Source organism: Eucalyptus grandis, chromosome 10, assembly GCF_016545825.1.
Source record: "Eucalyptus grandis isolate ANBG69807.140 chromosome 10, ASM1654582v1, whole genome shotgun sequence".
NCBI lineage: Eukaryota > Viridiplantae > Streptophyta > Magnoliopsida > Myrtales > Myrtaceae > Eucalyptus > Eucalyptus grandis.
Genome location: NC_052621.1, coordinates 35,834,481 through 35,860,470, shown reverse-complemented (window position 1 = coordinate 35,860,470; position 25,990 = coordinate 35,834,481). Strand labels below are relative to the sequence as shown.

General features: G+C 41.1%; 3 protein-coding genes across 5 annotated transcripts; all 3 read right to left on the bottom strand.

The window, feature by feature from the left end:
- Positions 1 to 461: 461 nt before the first annotated feature.
- On the bottom strand, positions 462 to 8,589 carry LOC104423039 (NADP-specific glutamate dehydrogenase). 3 transcript variants are annotated; one of them, XM_010035496.3, is made up of 16 exons: positions 8,245 to 8,589; positions 6,820 to 7,437; positions 5,645 to 5,774; positions 5,335 to 5,536; positions 4,908 to 4,994; positions 4,760 to 4,819; positions 4,606 to 4,692; positions 4,392 to 4,463; positions 4,123 to 4,178; positions 3,597 to 3,682; positions 3,384 to 3,474; positions 3,140 to 3,297; positions 2,963 to 3,054; positions 1,908 to 1,988; positions 1,159 to 1,232; positions 462 to 1,025 (listed from the first exon to the last, which is right to left on the bottom strand). In XM_010035496.3, the coding sequence occupies exons 2-16, from the start codon at positions 7,379 to 7,381 to the stop codon at positions 950 to 952; spliced, it is 1,914 nt and encodes a 637-aa protein (XP_010033798.1). In that variant the 5' UTR covers positions 7,382 to 7,437; positions 8,245 to 8,589; the 3' UTR covers positions 462 to 949. The 3 variants fall into 3 exon arrangements, with proteins under 3 accessions (XP_010033798.1, XP_039159479.1, XP_039159481.1); XM_039303545.1 differs by having other exon boundaries at positions 6,820 to 7,438; positions 8,250 to 8,589; XM_039303547.1 differs by having other exon boundaries at positions 6,820 to 7,433; positions 8,250 to 8,589.
- Positions 8,590 to 11,007: 2,418 nt separating this feature from the next.
- LOC104424143 (dentin sialophosphoprotein) lies at positions 11,008 to 19,488 on the bottom strand. The gene is made up of 12 exons (XM_010036519.3): positions 19,203 to 19,488; positions 17,958 to 18,184; positions 16,910 to 16,977; positions 16,379 to 16,453; positions 15,863 to 16,224; positions 15,580 to 15,648; positions 15,414 to 15,502; positions 12,883 to 15,012; positions 12,668 to 12,745; positions 12,462 to 12,573; positions 11,816 to 11,866; positions 11,008 to 11,688 (listed from the first exon to the last, which is right to left on the bottom strand). The coding sequence occupies exons 1-12, from the start codon at positions 19,311 to 19,313 to the stop codon at positions 11,638 to 11,640; spliced, it is 3,423 nt and encodes a 1,140-aa protein (XP_010034821.2). The 5' UTR covers positions 19,314 to 19,488; the 3' UTR covers positions 11,008 to 11,637.
- A 4,246-nt stretch (positions 19,489 to 23,734) lies between these two features.
- On the bottom strand, positions 23,735 to 25,990 carry LOC104423038 (dof zinc finger protein DOF3.1). The gene has a single exon (XM_010035495.3). It carries the CDS (start codon positions 25,123 to 25,125, stop codon positions 24,388 to 24,390), a length of 738 nt encoding a protein of 245 aa, XP_010033797.2. The 5' UTR covers positions 25,126 to 25,990; the 3' UTR covers positions 23,735 to 24,387.

The following is a 25,990-nucleotide window of genomic DNA, read 5'->3' as shown; positions in this document are numbered from 1 at the left end:
CTAGTATACAAGTTTGTCCGCAATAGCACCTTAGAACATCAGGCCTAAGTGTACAATGGCAATAGTAATGTCGTAGTTATTGGAGTAGGAATATAAGTGTGTTAAGTATTGACAATGATATGAGATCGATTGATTGCCATCGATTATTTAGCTTAACAAATCATAAGAGAGCATGCTCTTAACCTTACCAATACTTCATCGATTCTCTTTATTTTCTAAGTTTGGTTTTGCTTTGCAGAATTCTGGGTTTTGCTCTGCTTCGATTTGCTTTCCTTACGTAAGTCTTTGTACTTCTGTATTTTTATGAGCAATGAATATAATTTTCTTTAGACTAAAAATCAACTAATCGTCAGTAAGCCTAGCCACTGACTTAAACCGGTTTCAATGGCGCGGCATGCTAAGAATCCGCGCCAGATGTAAAGCCGAGTTAGCCAGAAAGAAACACATTGAAAACAGTACAGTAAGCGCCAATAAAGGACGTTTGATTATGGTTCCTGCAAGTAGCTAATCCTTACTATTTTCGCTTTGATTTTCAGCATGTTACATGACTAAACAGGATGACCCCCACAAGCTTCGCCCAGTGCCCACATCTTTAGGAGCAAACAACGAGAACCTGAGCAATTGATCGGGAGGTTTTCTTATATCGCGACTAAAACTATTCATGTAAGCATGTCTTCTTCTTGTCCCCAGTCAAATATGGACAAAAATTCTATTTTCCATGTCTCCGGTGGTATAAGACTACACTTATGTTACAAAGAGATCTACCGACTTCCACTGATCCCCCGCCTCCTCCGACGCAGCTACGATCGATACTCTTTCGGGAATGGCCGAGATGTCCATCAGCTTCGTGCCCACTGAACCGATGTCGTCCAGAGTATTAGCAGGTCCAGTCTAGGTACAAATATTGCCGAGGAGAAAGATGAACTCCAAACGTTATTTGTTGTCTCCACTATACACATCCTTGATCGGTCATAGCTTGGGCAATCATCAGAAAAGCGGAGATTACAGCTCCATGTACCAATGCCCTATCAAGGATGGTGAAAACATGTCAGGAAATGAACAGCAATGGTGTAAAAGATGATTCTGATTTCAAATTGCAACAGATTTTCCAGGGAAGACGGAAATGGCACAACAGGATTCTTCTTGAAGAGCACATACTCTGGATTGTCCTTTTGATAACCGAAATCAGTTGCTGCTTTGAGGGCTCTTTGATATATCTGTTTCATTGCTTCCTGCCAACGAAGATGAAAGAATGGTGAACTTCCCACATCCTTACAAGTTACAAGAGTACTTATTTTACAGGGACGAGCCCATGAAAATTAGTAGGTGTCATGATTATTCAGTGTTTAGCTATGAAAATAAGCAATTAAGAGTCATTTAAAAACTATGTTAACATTAGCACGTCATTGGAAAACACTTATAAATGATTTAAGAATGGACGGATCAATGCTTTTGCTCAAAAATTCAAATCATCAAGCACCCACAAGTTTTGCCAGTATATTATCAGTGTTTGTTCCCTCAAGCACAGATAAGAGATAGGCATATATGGAGAGAGAGAGAGAGAGCCTTCCTACTTATACTAATTCTGGAATAAAATCTAACCTCAACACCAGTCAGTGTATGCTGTCTGATTGATTAAGATAATGCAAAGTGTAAAGATTATTAACTTCTAGTAAATCATAGCCCTCCCGTCTTAGATCTATAGAATATTATAAAATCAGTCTATCCTTAGCATATACTTACTTCTAAGTAAGTAAAACCTATTTATAGGATACATGCATATGATAGGTATAAGCACATATATTTTGTTCTGGAGGAAAGAAAGCAAAACACATTTGATGCATCTACTGGCCAAAATTTCAACTTCTCAGAAAAGCTTCCCCTTTAAAGAAGCAGCAAAGTCTAACCTGCAATTTAGATTCGAAGTCTTCAGGGGACCACTGCAGCAGATTACACTCATGATTCAGTTCAAGTTCTCCAGCAACAACCTGCCAGCAGGTTGAAAAATTGATCACATAAATGGTCTAGGAACAAGCATTGGAAACATTTATAAAGGCAAGCGCAAATAAGATCATAGTTCCAGCTTTGTCCTCCTCTATCTACCCTGACAGATAGGCATAAGTTTACAGCAGTAGATTTACCAACAGAGTAGCTGAATTATGATAATCCTATTAAGAATAGATTGATAATGGTGATAATATGGCAATCAGTACATGATCTACATAAAATCCAGGCAAAACTGTTAAAATATGGAAGCAATTCAAGATAATATATTCACGATTACAGCCATTCATGCATCGTCTACACTTTCTCTAACCTGGTCATAAAACTCTCGCACATACTGGTCAGACATTACAACAACGACCAAGTCTTATCTCACTACAAGCAACGACTATATGGACTATTTAATGCCATTGCATCTGTTATGTAGTATTCCCAAAGATGTCAGTACTTCATATCTTTCCTTCTGCCCTTAGACAATGATTGTTTCTGAAAAACACATCACAAAACATTCTGCCTGGTAAATTTGTTTCTTGAATAGATTTTATTGAGGAAATGTGTAAATTAATTCTGGGGCATTCTTCTGACACTTTCAGTTCTATACTTTTCTCGATATGAGATCATCATCCGGCACCATCCATCACGGAAACGATACAACAAAAACATATTTGAGAAAGTACACAAAACAGAAAGAACAACAGAGAATAACAAAGAGTAAAATGTGTTGTTATACTCATGATCAAGCAGATGAAATCAACTCCCCAGTTATGGCCTCTACACAAATTATAATCATCGCCTTCCATAAAATTAGCGGGACATTGAGTCAGTTTGCCAGATATTAAAACCATATAGCATAAAAGTCGAAGCATATCGCTAATTGGACTCCAATTTCCACACACAAGTTGCATGCATAAAATAAAGTGTACAGGTCATGCACAAGTCAGAGGCAATAAAGTCTAACCCCTCCAGCACCAGCAGCCATTGCAGGAGCGATGAGAACATTAGCTTTTCTCAGCACATCCACAGCTTCGGGTGTACAAGGCATGTTAGAACCTAGCAGCAGCAAAAGAAATATAATCATCTGCAAAGGTTAATTGGAACATTAAAAAGACAAAACTGGTTGAGTCACAATAATTACCTTCCACTAATATACGGCAACCTGAATTCACCAAACTAAAGGCATCAGACTGCTCAATTTCATTTTGAGAAGCACAAGGGAATGCAATATCACACCTTTCATTCCAAGGTTTTGCTTCATCATAGTATTTGGATCTCGCATACGTCTTCGAATAATCTCTGCAGATGACAGTTGCTGAGGAGTGATTTCGAGCATTCACACTTGGTTAAAAAGAAAGAAAGAAAAGAAAAAAGAAAACGCACACCTCAGACTTCTCTGTTGAGCTTTGATATCTCTTAAAAATGATATTTTCATATAGTCGAATCCATCCTCATCCACCAAATACCCCTTTGAATCTGTGTGAAGTCTTCCGTTAGCGAATGTTGTGACTCACAAAAATCACTACCACAGGGCTCACTTTTCCACAAAAGTAAAGTACAAAGTAATAGATACACAAATAGTCAGGCAAGAAAATCACCAGATACAGTTATAGGAACAGCACCATAAGCTATAAGCTTCTCCAGTACATGCATTGCAATCTTTCCAGAACCACTTACTGCACATCTGGATGGAAAATGATGTCAGATAATTGATTTCTGGAGGATGGAACATGAAAATTGAGTTGAACAAAAAGTATCGTCATGGAACTGAATCCTGATCATCTCGCATAACCTCAATCTAAAGGTATAAAGTGTGAAGCGATTTCTCAATGGAATGCATTAACAATACTACCAGACTAAACTGATTAAATGGCAACAGACAATGCTCCCAAGTAACTTAACTCATTTTTTCTTGTCATATAGGTATCCCCTAGTGGAAATGTTCATGTAAAAGTATGAGTAGACTAGTGCACACCATCAAAAGCCTCATGAGATACAACATATGAACGTGTAAAAGTGGAAAAAAAAAATATGCACTTCTCTCTGAGAAAAGCATCGTATAAACTAGTTTGCTTGGATAATCAGTACAGCTATTAAAAAAAAATATAAAGTCAGGTGTAAAACCTCAGTCCTTTCAGCTCTTTATTCATGTCAGCCAGCACGAGCTGTGCAAAGAAAACCTGCAGAAGCATGCAAACATCAACTCCACCATTTACAGAACCAAACAAAGCATAGTCGTAAAATGCTATACCAGTAGAGGAAATAGCAGGCAAAAAAAATTTAAGAACAGCAGAATATTATTGCACAAGCATGCACAATTCCATGCATCCAGTGACTCTATCAATCCACAGTCAAGACAAAGAATGATGGAGAGATAATGAATGGTTCTTTACCAGGCCATAGCCAGTAGCTTCAGTTCGGAGGCTAGAGCCAGACCAGAAAATCCTGGGCCCTGTAAAACTCCCCTGCATAAGTAAGATACATAAATAAAAACGAGAATGGACAGTTCTTGTAATCACCACTAACAACGGAGAAGGAAGTAAAGAAGAAGAGGCAAAAGGAGTTCTTAAGTCTCAGCTCTTTCTAATTGAGGATATTGAGAGGTACCTGAAAATGGCCAGCAATGCGTCGATACTGTCCAAAGAGGAATCCCATTTCCCGAGTTCCCACACCCATTTCCTCTGATGGGAGGTCCTGGAATTTCTTTAAATTACTTGAAGAAACAAAAAGAAATCACAAGAAATTTGGGACATGATTGTACCTTATCTGGACCCAAATACCGATAAACCTCACTCATAAAACTCTGGCAAAAGCTCATGATCTGCCATCACTGATACAATTAGGTGCACTTCCTGAAATCCTGTCATATTTAATATGCACATACCATCATGATAGACCGGCATCTTTACCTCATTATCACTTTTTCCTTTCGGATCAAAATCACTACCACCAGCTGCACCTCCAAGTTTGTATGGTGATAAGGCATTTTTCAAAGTCTGTACACAAATAGAGTGACATTGAGAGATGCATGAGGTCTCAATATAGTGATGAGACTTTTCTAAAACCCTCTCCGCCAAAATTAGAACTTTACGTAAAAACTAAGAACTAAATATTTCCAAGATTCGGATATTTTCTTGCAATCAATTCCTTAGATTTTATCCAGTAAGATTCACAATAACATATACATTCTTCTCCATGCAGTCTTGGCCATACTGAAATTTTTGGACTCCTTGGGAATACGCAATGCAACTAACAGGAGAAAACACACGTAAAAAGTTTTTTCATCTGAAAAGTAAGCATAAATGGCCAGAGACATATAATTGGAGCAAAAAGTACCTGCTCAAAACCAAGGAACTTGCATATACCCAAGTTCATCGATGGATGGAAACGGATACCACCCCTACAGGGACCTAGCGCCTGGTTAAATTGTACCCTGTAACCTCGATTGACATGTGTCTCGCCCCTATCATCTGTCCATGGAACTCGAAATATAATTGTTCTCTCAGGTTCTAGCAGGCGCTCCATGATGTTGACATAGCTGAAAGATAAAGTAAGAAATTCATCAGATCTGCAATAAACCTTAACAGTGCATGGGCTTGCTGCAAATGCTGGAGAAAGGATGTACTTCATCCTCAGGACAACTTACTGAGCATTTTTCGCGATGACTCTCTCCAAGGCATGCACCGCCTCTTGAACCGATTGTATGAATTCAAGCTCATGTGGATCTCTTTTTAATGCAGCTTCAACAATTGATCCAGCGGTTTTTGACATGAGGGCTTCCATTTCCAAGAATAACCAGTTACATACGAAATGAAGGATAAGAAAAAGCTCTGACCAAGCGATGTAATCGTAAGAAAGAGAAAGCTATACGAAAGCACAAATCCCCGAGTAATGCAACAAAGCAAAATAAAATGACAAAATGCTAAATACAACAGTTTTCCACAATACAGTTGTAACAAATGACATTAAAACTCTAAAACTAGGCAATAGGCACATTAAGATCCATGGCTGCATAATGTCACACCAGATGTCCTACTTGCTGTCAAATGCAAACAGTAACAGAACAAGATAACATTTTTGTTAAGACCGAAGAGTGATTATGGTATGAAAACTAGGTCAAAAGTGAACAGGAAGATGTAAAAAATCTGCGGAAGGAGACAATAAGGGAAGATTTGGAATCAAAACCGAATGAAATGACGATAATCAACCCACTTATTAGGATAAGGCTTAGTTGTCACCATTGTTGCTGTTCTTGTTGTTATTTTAGCATCCTAACATGAGATTATCTTAATTAGAATGAGCATAGCAAAATAGCGCAGCCATATTAGCCGCAGCTAATGAGAGCATCCACTTTCAGATGAAATTAGCTAATCACGACAACCTGGCTTATCTTTTCATCTAGCCAATCCATATGTAACAACTGTACCAGATTAATTTGAATTCTTAGACTTGGAACTACCGTTAATGTTTCAAATATCTGAGAAAACCTCTCTCGATGGTTCTTCACAAAATGTAAATCCAAACATAAGTGTAAATCAAAATGATGTTGATATTCCAAACGAAGGATTTTTCACCCTATACACAGCAGTATCTGACATGTTTTAAAATTAACAATTCAAAGGCTTACACAGACAATAATACCCAACTAGTCAGGTATCTGAAGAACCCCAGACACCCATTGTTACTGCAGGAGGAAAATATGCAACATCTGACACAAAAAGATACATAATAAACCATAGTTTGACCCTCCATATCCTGTGAAATCCCTAGGCTGAACAAACAAAAGCAACCAAAAAAGTTACTTCAAAATATGAGACCAACCTTTCACATAAACAGGTTTATCAGCAGCTATCTTATCCTTTGAGGCCATCTGCAGCCGAAGAGCCTCCTTGTGTAGTAGACTGTTATTATGTTCTTCAAGCGCACTCATTTGCATATTTCGACTACCTTCATTCCCATAAGGATTCCGTCTATGCTTCCGACCATACTCTCTACAGACAGAGCAAAATATCCTAGCTGTCCCCTCCTTTACGTCAACATATGCCCACTTGTATGTATCAGCCCATTCCTCTCTCCACCTTTTCACAACCTTCTTCTTCCTTTTCGCAGGCTGTGTCCTCGACATATCCTGATCATCACTAGGAATTTGAGAAACCATCACCATCTGCTTAGTGTCATCAGGCTCCTCTGAAGAAGGTTCTCGTGGCGGGCCGCCGATTAGAGTGGAGTTACCAAATGACGGGTCGTCGTCCCCGGGCCCAATTTCCAGATCAATCTCTTCACCGAGCTGTCTAACCACCAGGCGATGCCTCTGTGCCTGCTGAATTAAGTTGATGTCATCCATCGTGGAATTCATCCCTGCTCCACCGAATGGAAGCAACATTCAGCATGCCGTCTTTCAACAATCCCGATTATTTCGCGGCTGGTCCAATTAACTATCTGTACCAAAAGCCAAAGTCAATAGTTTAGAAGATGAATTTGATAAAAACATCATAACATCAACAGCTAAGAGCTCACACATCAGCACAGAAAAGCACAAAATGTGATCTCATCGTGTTTCTCTCCAATCCACCATAATATCCTCACTCATCGACTGAGATGATGATACACCAGTAGGTGAGGCCCTGAGGTGCATTACTTTGTACAGCACCCCTATGCATTTTCCTTTGCTCATCACACTTCTTCGATACTCAAATGTACTGCGTTTTACTCCCAACAAAGTGCCATTACCTATTGAGAAAGAAAAAAAAAACTACAGAAACTACTCAAAGACATGTGCCCCCTAAACAAGCCAGCACCTTGAAATGGAAATAACAAATCGAATAAATGCACATTCAAAAAGGAAACATATCCCTCCTCAGCTCTAAATCCCCAGAACCTGCCACTGCCATCTCCTCGAGCCTTACCCAAGTCCACTTTTAGGTCCACCAATCAACCCCCGAACACCGAATCAGCTACGAACCTACTCTACGCAGCGCGAACGGCTTAAATTCCCCGCCTTTTGCAGGTCACAGAAACACAGACCCATCCACGGCAGCAGTTAAGACAGTGAAAAATTCCACAGCACCAAGTTCAAGAATTCATCACCAAGAACCGGGCTCCCCTAAAAACCCAGAATTCCAAGCCGATTCCCACGCCCTCCGAGCCTCGAAAACGTCGCGAAAACAAACAAATCGCCACTCCCCGCGAGCAAGCGACGAAAGGAAGGAAGAAAAAGAAAGAACGCGGCGCACTTCGAAACATCGCCTCACCCAAAATTCTCGCGCGCCCGCGAGCAGAGCAAGAAGCGCTACAGGGGAACCCCCCACGAGTCCCGACCCAATCGGGCCGCCTCGGGACCCACCGCGCGCCGCAGCCGCCGACGGCAGCGAGTGAGAGGTCGAGAATTCCGCCCGCTCCGTCCCGTCCCTTTGCTTCAGTCGTCGTGGAGGGTGGGGAGGGAATTGCCTCCGTACAAACTTAGAGAGAGAGAGATCGTTCTCCACCTAGAGAGAGAAAGAGAGAGAGAGAGTGGCGATTGGATTCTGGGGCTGACTCTCCGGTGGGCAATTATGGAAGCGGAAGCAGAACCAGAAGAAGAAGCTAGCGGAAGAGAGAGAAAGAACACACACAGAGCGAAAATAGAGAGAGAAAGGGTGCTCTCTCTCTCTCCTCCTCCTCTTCTTTTTTTTTTTCTTTTTTTTTTTTGGGGGGGATTCCTGTGTCCTTTTACTCATGCAAATTAGGACGAGACAGGAGGGGGCAGTTTTACTTATGGATCACTCGACTATGATTGGGGATTGGAAATTTTAGCTAAAACAACAGTAGAGGTGATCAATGCGCGCGGACCCATCTAGGGCCGGGGGCTTAATCGGTATATGATTTTCACTTTGTGAATTTTGGTTCGGGTAAGTAGGCTATCGATGGGCGGGCCTAATCTAGGGTCGAGGGCTTAATCGGTGTATGATTTTCACTTCGTGAATTTTTTGGTTTGGGCAAGTTTCACCTACCTGAACTGAAATGGGATTAAACAAGGCTTCGAATAGTAACTCGATTGAGATTTTTAGATTTATAGTCTGTCCGTTTGAAATGAAATTATTCTTTTGATGTTTCGATATTTTGATGATAGAAAACTAATTTGTCTCTCTAATTTATTCTTGCTGTTTTGTGATTCATGAAAAAGGTTTTCCTTATAGACGGATTATTTTTCTGTCTTCCAAAATACTGAATAGGTGAAAACAATTTTAAAAAAAAAAATTGACACTGGATTTTTTTTTCAATAGGTCTGTCTAAATTAGTTTGCACAGCATTTGGCTCGGACAAGCCGCAAGATACATGATCCTAACTATAACTCCATTTTTTTTTCTTTTAATAGGATGTATTTTACTTTTGCAGAAAAAAAAAAAGCTTATTGCCATTTTGGTACAGTTAGTTTGCAATTTGCACGGGTATTGTCTGCTCATTTTTAGGTGTCATGCAACACGTAAGTGAATTAACTTAGATGAAAGAGCAGTGCCCGGTCGTTCCTTCCCTGTGCCTTTCTTTACCTGTCTAAGAAAATTCAAGAAATAGATAACACTAGGAATTTGAGGTGAAGCACCGATGACGAGCAGATTAAATTTCTATCGATATAACATATGATATAGGAAATATATTTCAGGGGGCAAAAGTATATGTTTCCAATTGCCTTGGATAAAAGTAAAAAAAAAATTGACTTTTTTGCAATTTATTACAAAAAAACCCCAATGTCACAAATTAAACACAAAAAGCCCCCCAAACAAGTACATTTATGACAAATTTAGCATTCATCAATTGAACTCATACCACAAAAAATCACATATTGACACACATGTGACAATTGAATGGTAAAATTCCAAGCTAATAAATGTGTTAATTGTTACATATCATCCAATTCAGTAATTTGATAGTTAAATTTAAAATGAAGTATTTGAGGATAAATTTATCGTAAATGTATTAATTTATGATTTTTTGTATTTAAAAATATAATTTGATGTAAATTTATTATAAATATATTAATTGAAGATTTTTTATGATATTAGTGCAAAAGGAGCATGGGCCTACTCGACGGCGCTTAATATGCATGTCCTGAAAAGGACGTTGACCAATTAATGCATATCGGAACTTTTGCAAGCTGACCAAATTAAAAGCATGAAGAAATCCAACAGTGCTGACCCCAGAAAGCATTATCTAAGCTGGAAAATATCACGAAACCCAATATAATATAAGCATGCGATGAGGACCATCGCCATTATGATTGCTCAGATTTTGCCTACAGTCGAAGCACTACTGGTAATCAGACAACAACTTGATCAAATTTCATCACACTGAAAATGCCAAATTACAGGGTCACTTGGTGCACGAGAGAGAATAGAGCAAAATAGAATTTGAGAAGTAGTCTGCAGCAATAAAGCCGAAACAGCTAAAAGACCCATTGAGTTGGTTTGGCTCTCATGACGGAATAACTCTTGGACTAATGTTCCTTTAGCTTGTTTTACAAGAATGACAACCCAAACCTATTCCTCAAACGCCCGGCGGGTCATTGGCCTACACTAGTGACGGCATTCGAAAGATGACGCCACTATTCTTTGGCCCATTTTGTTTGAGCAAAGTTGAGATAAAATATCTATTCCTCAAACGCCCGGCAGGTGATAAAATGGCCTACATTTAGGCATTCGAAAGATGGAAGAGAAATCGATATGTTTGGCCCGTGATAAAATATCTACTTCTTTTTATTTATTTATGTGGGGAGGTTTGGCTGAGAAATCAAAGTTCTAGACCCGCATGATAAAATATCTACTTCTTTATTTATCTATTCCCTGAAACAGGTTTGGAAGAAAGATCTGTTTGATGATGCAATTTAATTTTTAAGATTTCTATTCCAGAAATAGATTTAAAGAAGAAATCATAAGCTAAAATTTTTAATTTCTCAATTTCTGAAATAAAACCGGAAATTTTATCATGTGCACCCCAAATAACGCCAAATAACGGCATAAAAAGCAAAGGACAACATACAACGACCTCACGATTCATTGAGAAGAAATCTCAGGACAATTGGACCTTTTCAATCTCCTACTCGTATCTTGAGTAGCCTAGCAAGATCGCAGAGAAAATTGGAACTGAAAATCATTTTACATGTATAAATATTACAAAAAAATTAATTACAATTCCATTCTGCCCTTACCTATCTCAGGGAAAACAAAGAAAAGGCGAAAACAACTGCCTAACAAAATTGGTGATACAATAAATTTAAGAACCTAGTTTATGCACAATAATGGGAGAACCAACTACGGAGCTTTGGCCAAAGAGGGGGGTTGGAGCAGATTCAACCTGTACATGTGTGTGCGGGCAAATTCCAGCTATAGCCTTCCGAGTCAACCATGCCACTTGAAGTGCCGAATGCAAAATAGTGAAGTCGATCCACCTCCTATCTCCCCCAGAGAGAATTAGCATTGGGAGAAGGTTCTTCCCAGCCAAAGAAAATTCCCTTGAGATGCAAGACAGATGGATCTCGACATCAGGTACACACAGGAGACACTGACGTCACAAATCTTTCACCGAATGCACATAATTCGATGGCCAACGGAGTGTGTCGAGAAAGGAGTCTGTCAAAGAGAAGGCAACAGGCATAATCTAACGTCCTCATTCTTTAGAATACGCGCTTGCGAAATCTTTAATCATCTCCTTAAGGTGCTGCAAGATTCCAAAGAAAAGAGTAACCAACCTAACCCATTTCACAATGACAAAACGAATGTGTGTGACTAAAGAGGGTTTTCACTAGTGTCATGAACTTAAGTTTCTCGTGTTATGAAAATATTACCTTCAGTTCTTCATGAAGCACAATAAATATTTTCTTTAGCCGCTTGTGTCGCTGCAAGTGAAGACGATGCAAGTTAAAAATTATTAAACCACAGAAACAATGTAATTAGTGGAGAAATAGTATATTTTCTTCTAAGCTCCAACAAACAATCAATTTCCCATACAATATTAAGAAGTCATCTCCCATACAATATTAAGAAGTCATCTTACAAACTTTGGCACATGCATGAGGAGATTAGCTAAAAAATAGAAAGAGAAGAGAAAGTACCAAGTAAATCATAACTCAAACATGAAGAGGACAGCTGCCACAATGCCAAAACAGCATTCATAGACCAGCAATCCCAGAATTCAGCAATTACATGCCGTTCTATATGTATGATGATGCCCCTAGTCACGTAATGAAGTTGGATGTTGGAAGCTCAGGCACTAGCATTATTTTAATTTCAAAGGCGATACAAGACATAATGACATTATTCAACTACCAAGAAAATGTTTACCAAGTCAAAGTGAAGCACAATCACATAACAAACAAATTAAGTCGGTTACAATGGAAGGAGTAAATCATAGCAAAGAGAAGACAGTTTCTTGGCAATATAGACAAAAAAATCAAGTGCCAAAATCAACATGAAAGCTAGATCAGATCATACCTCTCCACATCGCCTGTAGGATTCCTTCAACTGTGCCAATATGTTATTGTATCTCTCCATATCCTTCCCTCTTGCAAACTCGAGGTCCTTTTCCATTTTCTGGAATTCATTCCTACATGAAACAGGTATTAAGTTCTCTTATAAGGTAAGCGAGCAAAAGAAATCACAAAACAGTACACAAGTATGGACAGGATTTATCAAAACACCTGTAGTTCTCCAGTAACTTGTTTAATGAACAATAACTATCATATTTGTCACGAAACTCCTGCACATATTCTTTGTACCTAACATAACATAACAACTTGAGTTAGACACCAAATAGTAAGCCCATATGTTTTATGGGAGGTCACAAAAAATCAACATTTGGCAAAAAGACAAGGGGAAAAAAAAGACTCATCAAAGTACTTAAACAGCAACTCACTGGGCGTAATCTTTTATCTGTCCCTTGAGCTCCGGTTCATCCTTCTCATACTTTGAGTAAGAACAACTACTTTCATCAGAAGACGATTCTCTCCTTTTCTGGCCACCATTAGGAGCTGAAATGACATCCTTCTGTCCATTCATCATGCTTCCTGCTGTACTGGATGCTTGTATTTTAGTTTCCCTTGAAAGGTGAGAAACTTGCCCCCTTTTTTTATGAGGCTGTCGTGACCCATTAGCCGATGCTACTTTTTGACTTTTTCCAAATTCTTCTGAAGCAGTACCTTGGCTTTCTCCCATTTCGTTCTTTCTGGATTTACTAACATCCAAGGTTTTAATCAATGGTCCAGCAATTTCTGCATGATCTATCCTCGAGGACTGTTGCAACTGAGATTGTGAACCTTGTGGGATGGATGTTGCCAATTCATCATCTCGGGACCTTTTTCTGGAGAAGCCCTCAGAACTTTTTGTCATTCTAACACTTGAATTGGACGGAGACAGCTTTCCTGAGTCTGCAGATGGCATTCCAGGAGGTTTTCCTCTACCTAAGTCTGTTTTCCAGCTATCTGAATTGGTTGATTTGGTTTCAGGCTGCTTAAATGAACCTTTCCTCTCAAATTGCTTCTTCACAGGTGCCTCCTCTGGCACTGGTTCACGTAATTCACCCAACTCCAAGTCTGAAAGCTCCCTTTGGAGCATGGCACCTCTTACATTAGCTGGAGAGGATCTGTCGCTAAAACTCCTGGCATAATCCTTTGGCAAGGATCCTGTGTGCAAATTTAAACTCTGTTCAATGTCCTTTGGCTTTCCAATTGTCTCACTATGTAAAGAGCCAGCGGACAAAGAATGTTTGCCTCCACTTAGACCATCCTTCATACCTTTTGACACCTTCTCGGGAGTGAAACCTTCAGAATAAGCATCTTTACCAGATTTATCTTTTTGAGATGTAAGCCCTTCTTGCACAGTGGAACTCTTATCCGAGAACCTTTGATCATGGTCCAAGCTCTCAGAACGTTTGTTGGGTCTTCTTGGAGTATTTTGGGTCAATCCACGAACACCTTGATCAGATGACCTGCGTCCTGTTTGCTGTGAATGCAACGTGGATTTTCCAGGAAATGTCTGGCTTGGTGCCTTTTGAAAGCCAGGATTGGCTATCACATCCCTGTCAGTTCCATCAATGGGGACAGGGCTTTTGAAGGGATCGTCCGTTGGCCTACCAGGAGATAAAATTGGAGGGCTCATATGCTGAGGAAAGTTGCCCCCAGGACTTGAAGGTTGAGCCAACCGTTGAACTTTTGACCTTTTGACTCGATCCCGTTTGACATCGGAGTGCTGCAGATCATATCCCCTTCTCGATCTATGGGCAATTCTGTCAGAGCTGTCTGACTGTTCGCGTCTAAAGCTGTCCTCAAAAATCTCTCTTCTTTCATCAAACAAACTTCCAATAATACTCTGTTTTTCTAGAAGCTCCTCCTGATTAGGTGAAATGCGATTTACATCTCCCATGAGTTCTTCATTCACATCTGTTTCAATGTCCTGGCCATCATTAGGCAAGTCTTTCTGTCTGTAAAGTACATTAGAATTATGTTCCTCCTGTTTGTCACCAAATTCATCCTGCACAGCCCTATCTTCGTGAGGTAAAGAGGATAGCACGGGTTCCAACACTTGAAAGTTGTGCTTGGGTTCTTTGTCATCATCACTTGTCATGATGTCCACATCCTCATCGGACCCTTCCTTACTGTTGGAGGAAGCATCACTCTCACTATCACTGCTACTCCCACTCCCACTACCAACAGGGCTTCTACTCCTGCTCCTGCTGCCGCTAGGACTTCCACTACCACTCCTACTATCACTGCTACCGCTTTCACTGTCACTGTCACTCCCGCTGTCACTAGAACTGCCAGCCCGCCCTTCACTATGGTCAGAATTCTTCTGATCACCAAAAATGTCCGGTGAATTCTGCTCAATATCTACCGTTTCTGAATCAATTAGTCCATCTTCCACTGCAGAATTCGATCTTTCAAGTACTTGACCTTGTTGTGCATTCTCAATAAGAGTAGGCCCCGGTACAGATGTTTGATCCAGATCTTCTTCAGCAGCTGATCTCTGGTTGTAATTGTCCTCGGGAGAGCTGGCAAACCATGATGTGCATTACAGATATAATTACTTGAATGTTATGTAAAAGGACTTAACACTATATATAACACATCCAAGTCAATTCCCTTGCCTTTGAAATTTCAGATTCCTTCATTTTCTTTAACTAAAGATTTACTCTTGGCAATAGTATAGTTTGTACATGTAAATTTTAGATCTGAAAAATCGAGCCCTTTTATTTCCTCAACTAATCGACGGATCGGTAGCTGACAACGAAACAAACAAACTTTACACAATGGTCCCTGAATTCCGGAAACATTTTTACTGTAGAGAATCTTCCCGGGATCAGGAGAAAACATTCCACTCTAGATGAAGCAAAAGTGAAACTTATCAAGTCTCCCAATGAAATATTGTTTTATATCGACAGCTACTCTATACCTTCCATTTCCAGGTGAAGGCCCCTTGAAGCTGTCTACGTCAACTCCAGGCTTCAGCAAGTATCGCCCTGGAGCTTGAAAAGTTGCAATCTGAGGGTCAAAAGAGGAAGAGGAGATTAGATTGCCACTTGTGCCAGACAAGATTATCCAAGGGTCTAGGCACATACTTTCTTCATGATAGCGTCTATTTTCTTTCCAGAGTTTGGAATTGTGTCTCCAACCGCCTTCTCCAAGGCCTGCAAGATACAGGTTACACTGTAATGAGAAGGAATCTTGGAAACTATGCGCATAAACTAAGATGTCTCGAAACGTGCAATTTGAAATAAGTTAATCCAAGCTATGGAGGTCTTATAACTTCTTATCGACCCACAAATCAGAATACTTTCAAGCTCATCCCCTTAGGATTCTCCTTGATTAAATAGAATCAACAGGTTTTCGCAGTACACTTACTTTCAGGCTCATCCCCTTAGGATTCTTTTTGAGTAAACTGATTAACATGCTCTGCAAATCCATAGACCTATCACCGAAGTTAGAACTACGAGCTGGTCTTTCCTCCACTGCCCTGGCAACTTTGCTTGGGTTCCTCTCACATGTGTCGATGCTATCTCTTTTCATCAATTCAGCGTCCACAGTATCTCCCAAGCCCACATTTTTCTTAGAATTGCTTGCAGCTCCAGACGGAGGTGTCGAAGCACCAGATTGGTCAGGTGGGGATGGTAGAGGTGAGGATGAACTTCTACCCTTTGCAGCAGTTTTTGAAGGCATAGAAGGAGTTGATTTAAAGGCAGATTTAGGAGGGCCGCCAACAGGAACTGGGGCAATAGTTAAATAGATGTGGGTTAAATGTCCTAATAATCGTGAAAAGGAGATGCTAAAGAAAAAGGCTAATAATGGATATGAAATAAATCCATGTATATCAGGTTTGAGATTGTTGACTGAAAGAACCATTCTCATAACCGCACTCACCACTTGATGGACCAACTTTCTGCTTCTTGAATGGCAGCTCTTTCTTTTGCATAAAAGGCATCCTTCGTGGGTTAACTGGAAGCAGAGCACGTGGAATATTATCATGCTTAATTGTAGTACATAATATGCACAGAAAAATACAATCAGCGTTCAGTCAAATCTGAGGAAGCTACATTTAGAAGACTCAGGCAAAATATTGCAAAACAAATTACCAGCTTCCTTATACCATACTAAAACCCAATAAGTGTCGGTAAAATAAGATGACATCTCAACAGCATCATATCTTAAGTTCTATTCTCTCTGACAACCCTTAATTGCTAAGTACATGCAAGTTCCACTACAAAAGTTCAAGCAGCTCTTGTCCTTAAAACTCTCCTGAATATTGACAAGTGTGCACCATTGAAAGTGAAAGAGATCTCACTTCATTATGTATGAAGTAAACGATGAGCAAAATCAATAGTCTAGAAGCTTTAGCCTAGCAATAAGAAAAACTACACAAAAGTAATATGTTGTCTTAGTGCAAAAGCTTACCCTCAACAGCAGCTAATTGCTTTATTTGGCTCTTCATAGACGGGTTTCCGGGTTCGAGGATAATAGCCCTGTCACCAGTAGAAGAGTCAATAGAGAATTAGCCTTTCTTTAATTACGGATGTATCGCTAAACATGAATAACAGCAAAACTGATGACAAGGAAAAGAAGCATACTTCTTGATGTACGATTTTAATTTTATAACATGTAAAATGCCTCAGAATGCATTAATGCAAATACAGGGGACCATTGGATGAAAATGTGTATTCAACCAAAAGATAATGCCATCAGAAGTGGCAATGCCATAATCAAATACGTTTTTCATGGATGACTGGAAAGAGAATCATTGAAACTGCCAAGATAACGCCCAACTTGCAAAAGCTCATGGTTATAAACAAAGCACAGGAGCTGCTATCGTTCACCCAGCCGGATGTCAATCTGACGGATGGATAGGCGTAGCAGAAAAGAAAAGATAGGGTCAATTACGAGAGGAAGGCGGAGGAAAGAAGACGAGAGAGCAAGCCCCAGGAAAGTATAGGTTGGCTTGCAGCTACCACGGCCGTAAGAACGACTCGAAAGACAGGCCCCCACCCGATAGTAGCGATAAAATCTTTCGGAATCCAAATTATATAGTGGTAGCCTACAATGGTTGCTTTCCTATACCGTTCCATTCATACAAAGCCAAGCCAATCTGATTTAGGCCTAGGACCCAATCTTAACATAGAAACTAGCAATCACAAATCACGCTAATTATGTTCTACAAGAAAAGTGAGGACAGTAGCATGGAAACATGGACAGCAATCATCATGCTCGTTGTTCTCTTCATTTGCCATGCACCAATCAAAAGTATTGTGTTTAAAAGGATTTGAGCCATAGTTGAAAGCAGGCCCATGTCCTTCCTCCCTGTACAACCAATTTCACCACTACTAAATATGGTGAAATCACAAATTAAGAGGTGAATATGTCCATTGATGCATGTTTACATGTTGGTGCAAGTGAACACTGAAACAATGTCAACAATCTAAAGACGTATTCACACTCATGGACATACTTTCGTGCGTTAAGCTTCCGTTCAGCTTCTTCGTACCGCATTTTCACATGGTTCTTAGTTGACTCATCCAAGACCCGCTGCACATTCAACTTGCGCCAGGCAGAACCAGATTCAACAAGCTGACCATTTCCATCCTCACCACTCTGCCTTTCTTCATATATGTCACAAAGGTCACCAAACTCGCGTGACCATGTAAATCTGAACTCCTTACCTCCCACATCAATGACCTGATGACATATGAAACTTTAGAGAGCATAACCGAATAAAAAAATCAGTTAGAAACATAAAAGGATGGACAATAATAGATGTAAAAGTCCCAGACAAGCAGAGAAGTATCATGAGCCCAACCATCTCATTTTCTAGACAGATGACGCTGGCTTATCTTGTTATGGGCAAAGAATTGAAGCATCTTCGGCATGAATAAGAATATGCCTCGAATTCTCATAGTCTCAAGTCAAGGAATAGAACTGACTATAAAGCTGATCACCTGATCTATTTGGAATGTTTTGGGAAAAAGGCTAATCATTATGAAATAAGAGTGGGCCCCTCTACTCTGTAAGAAATTCAAAACTACACTATGAAACTAAAATGGGCCATTCCATACTCAGTATTGTTTCTAAGCGCCGATTGTGTACATGGGTAAATGGTATTACAAGGCATGCAGCCACGGATTAAAGCTATCCAATTCTTGTTGCAACATGGGGTTATCACTCATATCATTCGAGTGAGATTCGAGTGATGGACAAAATGACACTAAAATCTGCGGACCTATTTAAAAACAAACAAGGCGTGGAGACGGAAACCTTTAAAAAATCAGTTGTCATCCTCCATTCATTCAGGCATGTTTCCTCCACTAGCTAATTGACCTTTACGCAGATTACAGACTGCGAGGGACAAAATGTGCTCCTCAAATCAAATCACCTACCGCACGACTATCAAAAACACGTTAAGAACGCAAAAACAGGAAGCAAGTCTGCCAGGAGCCTCATCAGACACCGCTCAACACGATTATTGGCCATGCGCAATTAATTGCCAAACACGGATTTACCAACATAAACCACAAATCGACCGCAATCACAGCCATCCATAGAATGCCTCCAAATTCAGAACAACAAGCTACGCCTCAATCAGAACGCCGACAAGCACGTGATCCCTCAAGCCTAACGACAGTCTTCAAATTCAAAATAAGAAAAGCCAATTGCAAATCATAACTAAGCTATCACCAAATTCAACGGAGAAACTCACATTGCCCAATGGATTTTTCGGGTTGGCGTCGAACTTGATCCTCGCGTTACCGCCCTGAGCTTCCGCGCGCCTAATTTCCTCCACCAAATCGGGCGCGAGCCGGATGATCATCGCGAACGTGAGCGGGTTGTTCCCGGAGACGAGGCTGAACGTCTCCTCCACGGCGGCGGCCTGGCCCGAATTAGGGCCAGAAGAGCCAGAGCCGCGATTCCGCTGCCCAGCGGCGCCGGTAGGGATTGCCGGCCGCCACCGCCCGGGGCGCCGAGGGGCGGTGCGAGGGCTGCGGCGCGGGAACCGCTTCGCCCCGCCCGCGCCCCCGCCCCCGGCCCCGCCGCCGCCACGGCCGGCGCCGCCGCCGCCGCCGCCGCCGCCGACGCCGCGGCCGAGCTTGGGGGGCTCCGAACATTGCTTCGTCACTGGAGAGTTCGCGTGATTCGCCTCGTTAGCGGTGCTCAGCTACGCGGAGGAGCGCGCCGCGCATGCTTCCATGGAAGAATCGAGCTTGGACCGAAGAGAGAGAGAGAGAGATGCAGAGAAATCGGAGAGAGCCGCAAGGAGGGAGAGAGAAGGGGTCTCTCTCTGGTCTAAAGTTTTTCGATCTTTATATGACGGCCCCTGGAGAATCGAGATATTCCGTTTTTGGACTCTGAATTCGGCGAAATCTTCGTAAACGACTCCTCGTGCTTTTTCGAAGACTTAAAAAAAAATTGCAACCTTTTGAATTTCGAGGTATATATATATCTATAGAGGAAATTTATCAGCACTTTCAATTCCAAATTTGTACCAAAACGTTCGAGTGATATGCACATTGATATCTAACCATAAACAATAACCACGTATTTTTTAAATAATGGATCGAAAGATAAATTGAAATCGTTCAAACTATATTATTGTATAAGTCCTCTGGCGAATTTAACATTTTGGAATGAATCTTTAATGGTTTGGATATATTTTCTAAAATTAATTCATACTTTTATTTCTTCATTGTAGTATAATTCTCTATTGGATAGGTAGGGTGTCGAGGCTATTAAAAAAATGAGGTAATTTCCTCCATGAACTTGCATTAGATGTGTGACGTATGGTTTGTGAACTTTTAATGTAATCCCAAACATTGATTAAATATACAATGTGATTTCTAAACTTTTAATATGTTCAATGAGATCCCTAAATTTATGATACAAATTCAATTTAGTCATTAGATTATGAGCAAATATTCAATATTTAAAAATGCTTAATATTATTCTTGAATTTGAATATTTTCATAAAATCTAAAGACTAAATTAAATATTTATCAAAAGTTTAGAGGTCACGTTATAGCGATCACATTGCACGTCTAGCCATATAGTGGCCATGTGTTATTTTAAAAAAAATAAAAATCTAATCGAATATCAAGGAGAGAAGGGGAGGACCGAGCCCAAAATTTTAGAGAGTTTTAAAGCATGTTGGACTGGGCCTGTGATCAGCAGATTAGGCTCACACAAGAGGCTCAAGCAGATTGACGTCTAATTTTTGCTTCTTTTCTAGAAACAACAAACCTCTATTATTAACATGAGTTTAATCAACTCTTAAATAGGCATCCTAATTTGTGCCTCAGCCTTATCATGAATTTATAAAAAAATTCTATCATAAAATCTTTTACGACTTACTACAATATCACTCACTCCGTTATGTAAGCATATGGAAGAAACAAAAATCTATAAATAAATACGTGCAAATTATATCTTCTTTTTTAAAAAGAAAAATATTTTCACTATTTCATCTGGAGTAGTTAAGGAAAGTTTGAGAAAGTGAGACCGAACCCACTTTTTATATCGCATACTCGATGTTGGAATGTGACTCAATTTACAGTAGCAAGTCATCGGTAGCATATAACCCGATCGCCATGGAAGAAGAAGATACTTCTGTTCTCGAGTATTTACTTACTCGGCAAGCAATGATAAAATCATTTATAAAATAGAAATTACTGTTTTGATAGGGATGGAATGTAGTTGGAAAGGCCAAAAATTCGTTCGTGTCCACATCGAAACAGACCCCTCATTCGTTGGAGAAGGAAGTCAAGTCGCAGTTCCCTGCCGCTCCGAACAGTAGTCGTTCTCGACCAAGCAAAATCCCCTCGAAAGTCAAATGGTCCAAACTTGAATTGGAGCCATTGCTTGTAATCTCGCAGCCAACGTTATTCCCTCGATCTCTTCCACCTAAACCAGAGATAGACGTCTAACTTGGCTCGCCCGCTGGGATAAGATGCACGAAATTCAATCCGGATTTCTAAATCGGATTGGCCCTCCGATACTTAAGTCAGCAAGCGTGCGAGGAAATAGTAATAGAGCTAGATTGAATGGGTGACATAAAAGTGTACACGGAATCTTAATGCATAAGTATAGGCTGACTTACTTATACACGAAGGGAACTAGTAAATTTGCGGTCCTTGGGCGGTGCTTCCCCTATTGAGGTTGATTTCCGATGAGAGTTCTGTGAGGGCGATGCTTATGCCCCTCTATAATTAGGGAATAAGGACAGTTTCCTAGAGAGAGAAGGAGACCGGAGCTCTAGGGATTTTCGACATGTCAGGTTATCACAAGCAAGATATCTTGTTTGTCTCCTTTAAGGGGAAGACCGTTTAGAAAGTCCTAAAACTATTGTATTGTGGTCAATTCGATTTTCAACTTTTTAATTTAATCAACTTAGTCATAAACATTTTTGACCATTTGTCAATGTAGTTTTTTCCACCAATTTTAGCCAAAAAATTATCCACATGGACATTGATCATTCTACATGGCACAACTAATGATAATATGAACTATTTTTTAAAAGAACTCTGATTTTTTCCTTTTTTTTCTTTCCTCTTCTTCCCTTTTTCTTTTTCTTTTTTTCTTATTCCTATGAGAGGTGACCTCCATTGATCATTGCAAAGGCCACGGACCAACCGACAAAAAAAAATTGAAAAAAAATGAAAAAAGAGAAAAGAAATCGGAAAAATTTTAAAAAATTATAAAACGTATCCACACTAGCACCAATCATGCCATATAGAATAGCCGGTATTTACATTAGATATTTCCAACTAAAAATTAGTAAATCATTGAAAAGATTTAGGATTAAATTGATCGAATTGAAATGTTTATAACTTAATTAACCGTTGCACAATAAATTCAAGACTTCATAGGCAATTATTCCTTCCCTCAAGTGCTAGGCTAATGGACGGAGGATGTTTTGCCCGTTGACCAGTAGGACGGGCTACTCAGTATCATGCCCCTAGAGAATTTCCATCGGATTGTCCAAGGGGCTTTACCGTCGCGCCTTGATGGGACAAAGGATTGCCCATCGGGTTCTTCAGACAAGACAAGGTCTTGCATGAATCCTAAAAAAAACAAAGGTGTGGTCTGTTTTTTTCCTTCTTTTTTGGGTCGGTTAATGTGTCGTCTGTTGATTCGTTCGCTTAAAATTCGTATTAACAAAAGAAATGTACTTGATCATCACAAGAGATGATTCAAATCACAAGTGGTGCTTTCAACGGTACCGTCGCATCAAAGAGGAATGAGCCATGCAAAGGATTAACTTTACTTATGCCAATCAACTCAAAGCAGCCACTCCACAAACTCAAAGTTTTAAGAGTCTCACTTTTCCTATCCTTTTCCTTAAGGATTACTAAGCGATAAATCGAGTAAAGAAGATACTCTGTTATCAACTACAGAGAATCCGCCTTTCTTTTTGCATTGACGTGAGCAAAATTAAATTCGTTAGAGTCGCTAACTCTTCCTTCATTTTTCACGGAAAATTGTGTACAAATCCTAGTTAATTAGCTTGAAGTAAGATAGAACGCAATCACGCCAGAAATTAAAAAAGTCAAGCTGTATCTAGCCACCTCCTTCACCAGGCATGCTCAACTAATTTCCGGCCTTTCACGAATCGACCGTTCAATTTTCATTTCTTGCCGCGAGGACCACCATCCACTTCAGGAAGGTGGTCGCTTCAGATTAACGTACAAACTCCTCCTAATTCATTTAATTGTCAGAAGAGTGCAATGAAGTTATATTCAATGGAACACATTTTAAATCCTCAACAACTTGAAACCCAGTGGACAGTTTCTAAAATGTTACGCAACAAGTTACCACATCGATAGATTACTGAAGGGGCTCAAAGGTGAAATAGACGAACTTAAGTAAGCGATTTCCTTTTCAGCACCGGCTTGTTATTATCTTGGCTCGCCCAAGCCTACACGGGCCTTACCGATTAGGTATACCCGAATCGAGGAGTTCGTCATATATCTTATTAGTCGTTGGAGCTCACGGAAGATTAGTCATTAAATCCCTGTCCCTCCCACAGGTTTTTCAGGAGAAATTTCACATGAGCCAATGCTCTATATCGTCATATAGTGCAGAGGAAACGCTATCATCCAACAAGAAGAAGAGCCATGCCAGAGCACCTTCTTCTTCCATTGCTAAAAACCAAATTTGCATTTTGACTCGTTTTAGAAGGTGAAAGGGAGTGTTGGACGATTTCGCCACTACTTTACAGAAAATAAAAAAGAGGCGACAAAGATAGAAACTTCCGGCAATAAAATAATATCCAATGAGATCACAACCAGTTCTTTGTCCATGCTTTACAAGACAAACCGCAAAATCCATTCAACCAGAAACCAAGAGACTCCTGTTGCCCCCCCACTTCCCATATCTTTCACCCACTCCCAGTCCCACCTCATCATCTCAGTCAGAACATGCCCTCATCATCTCAAATCATCACCCCCCACATTGTAAGAATGACTTGCAGAACTCCCAAAGAAAAAGCACAGAAGCAAAATGCCAAAATGCTTGCATTCCTTCCTCTCTCTTGCGCAATGGATTCAACATCACTTCTTCTTCTTGGTAAAAAAGTCGAACACTACAAGTGCAAAGCACACCCTATATCACAAAGCCTACTGTAGTTTGTAAATTCAGTCACATAAGTAAGTCGTGGGGACAACATAGATCCAGCACAAGAGGGGCTACAACATAATCCAAGACCAAAAGCATACCTATGATCATATGTTTTAGCGGTATATACTAAGGTGTGTAATGTACCTTCTTCCGCTTTCTCATCTACATTCCGATGCCAGGAAACTCGTCACCGTGAAGATAAATGAGGGAAGAGATAGGAAAACGGAAGGAATAGACAATCGACCAAATTTTAGTAGTAATCTCTCTATCTCTCTCTATCGGTGAAAACTCGAACCCGGGGTATAGATGGCGAGGTCGGGCCATCCGCTCCCGCCTGTCCAGCAACCCGCATCCCCGTTCTGGATGTCCATGAAATTCTCGGCCCCGTCCGCCGCTGCGCCCGGCTCGCGAGCCGACCCCGGGACGTGGCCATGACCCGGTTTCACTTCGTCCCCGAGGCCCCCGAACCGCACCATGCTGCTCGCTCCCGAGGCGTTCAAATTCGGACCCTCCAAGATGCTCAAGAATGGCCCGCTCGTCCCCAGGAGGGAGCTGAAGGATCCGTTCACATCAAGCATCCTCCTTTCCAGGTCGGATGGCGAGCCGTAAAACCGGGCCGGATCCAGATCCAACGTCGGCCCGACGAAGCCTGGCGGCGGAGATTGCGACGCCTCTTCGGTGGTCCGGCTGTGGGCCTGGCTCGACCCAGGGGCTTGCGGGTGGTCCGCGCCCGCGTCTGAACCAGACCCGGCATTGTGGCGCTTGGACTTGGAGGAGGCCCGCTTGGCGGTCTTCCGGGTGCCGCCGCCGACGGGGATGTTGCGGAGGGCGCCGCCTTTGGTCCAGTAGCGGCGGCAGCTCTTGCAGAAGTGGCGCGGCTGGGAGAGGTTGTAGTTGTTGTAGTAGCAGAACTTGGTGTTGGTGGAATCGCAGCGCGGGCATTTCAGCTGCTCTTGCTCCGGGAATTGAGGCCTCGTCGTGGGCTGAAATAGCGATGACGGGTCCTGCTGCATTTTTCTCACCTCCTTCTCAAGCGAGGCTTATCCAAAAAAGGGTTCAAGTCACGAGAGCTCTGGGCACCGAAAATGGTCGAAATAGGCGGTTCTGAGGCCGAAAAGACTCGATTTTGAGAGTGAATCTGCGAGCTAGAGCTCAAAGGGTATGTGCGGAGCTGAATCTTGGCCCGGCTAGGTTCAGCTGAAGAGGAGAGGATTTGGGATTGGAGCGTATGAAGAGGGTTTTGGGAGGATTCGGCAAGAAAGCGGCGAGCTTCCCTCAAGTCGCGATGTGAAGCGGCGAAGTGTGTAAAGGGAGAAGGTGGCAAGAGGACAAGATGAAGATTAGATTTTTTTTCTTCTCCCGTTCAGACAGTGGATTCACATATGGACTTCCAAATGAAAGAGAAACGCCACAAATATCAGCAAGCAAAATCAAGAATCAAAGCTCCCCCAAGAACCGAAACCCGCAAGAACCTCAGGCCACCGACAGCACTTCAGAAGATGTTCAGCACCACGATCCTAACCAGACCATTCTTCAAGAACTTCACAAACCCAAAAAGGAAAAGCACAGAAGAAACAGCTACTGGTTTCTGGAAACGACAGACGTACGCTGCAGGAAAGAAGCAGCCCTTCTGAGAAGTCTCCGGCAGAGAGAGAGAGAAAGAGAGAGAGGAGGCGATCAAGCTTCCATGTCCGCGTGAGATAAAACCAGGACAGAGTGTGACTTGAAATAGAAGGCTGTCTGGAGAGAGAATAATGGAATTTATTATATTCCAAAAGATGGCCAAAAAGAAGAGAGCTTTCTCCCTTCCATCGTCGATCTAGACAGGGACCGCATATGCGCTAATCAAGAAAAGGGCGGAGGCCAGCCGACCTTAAA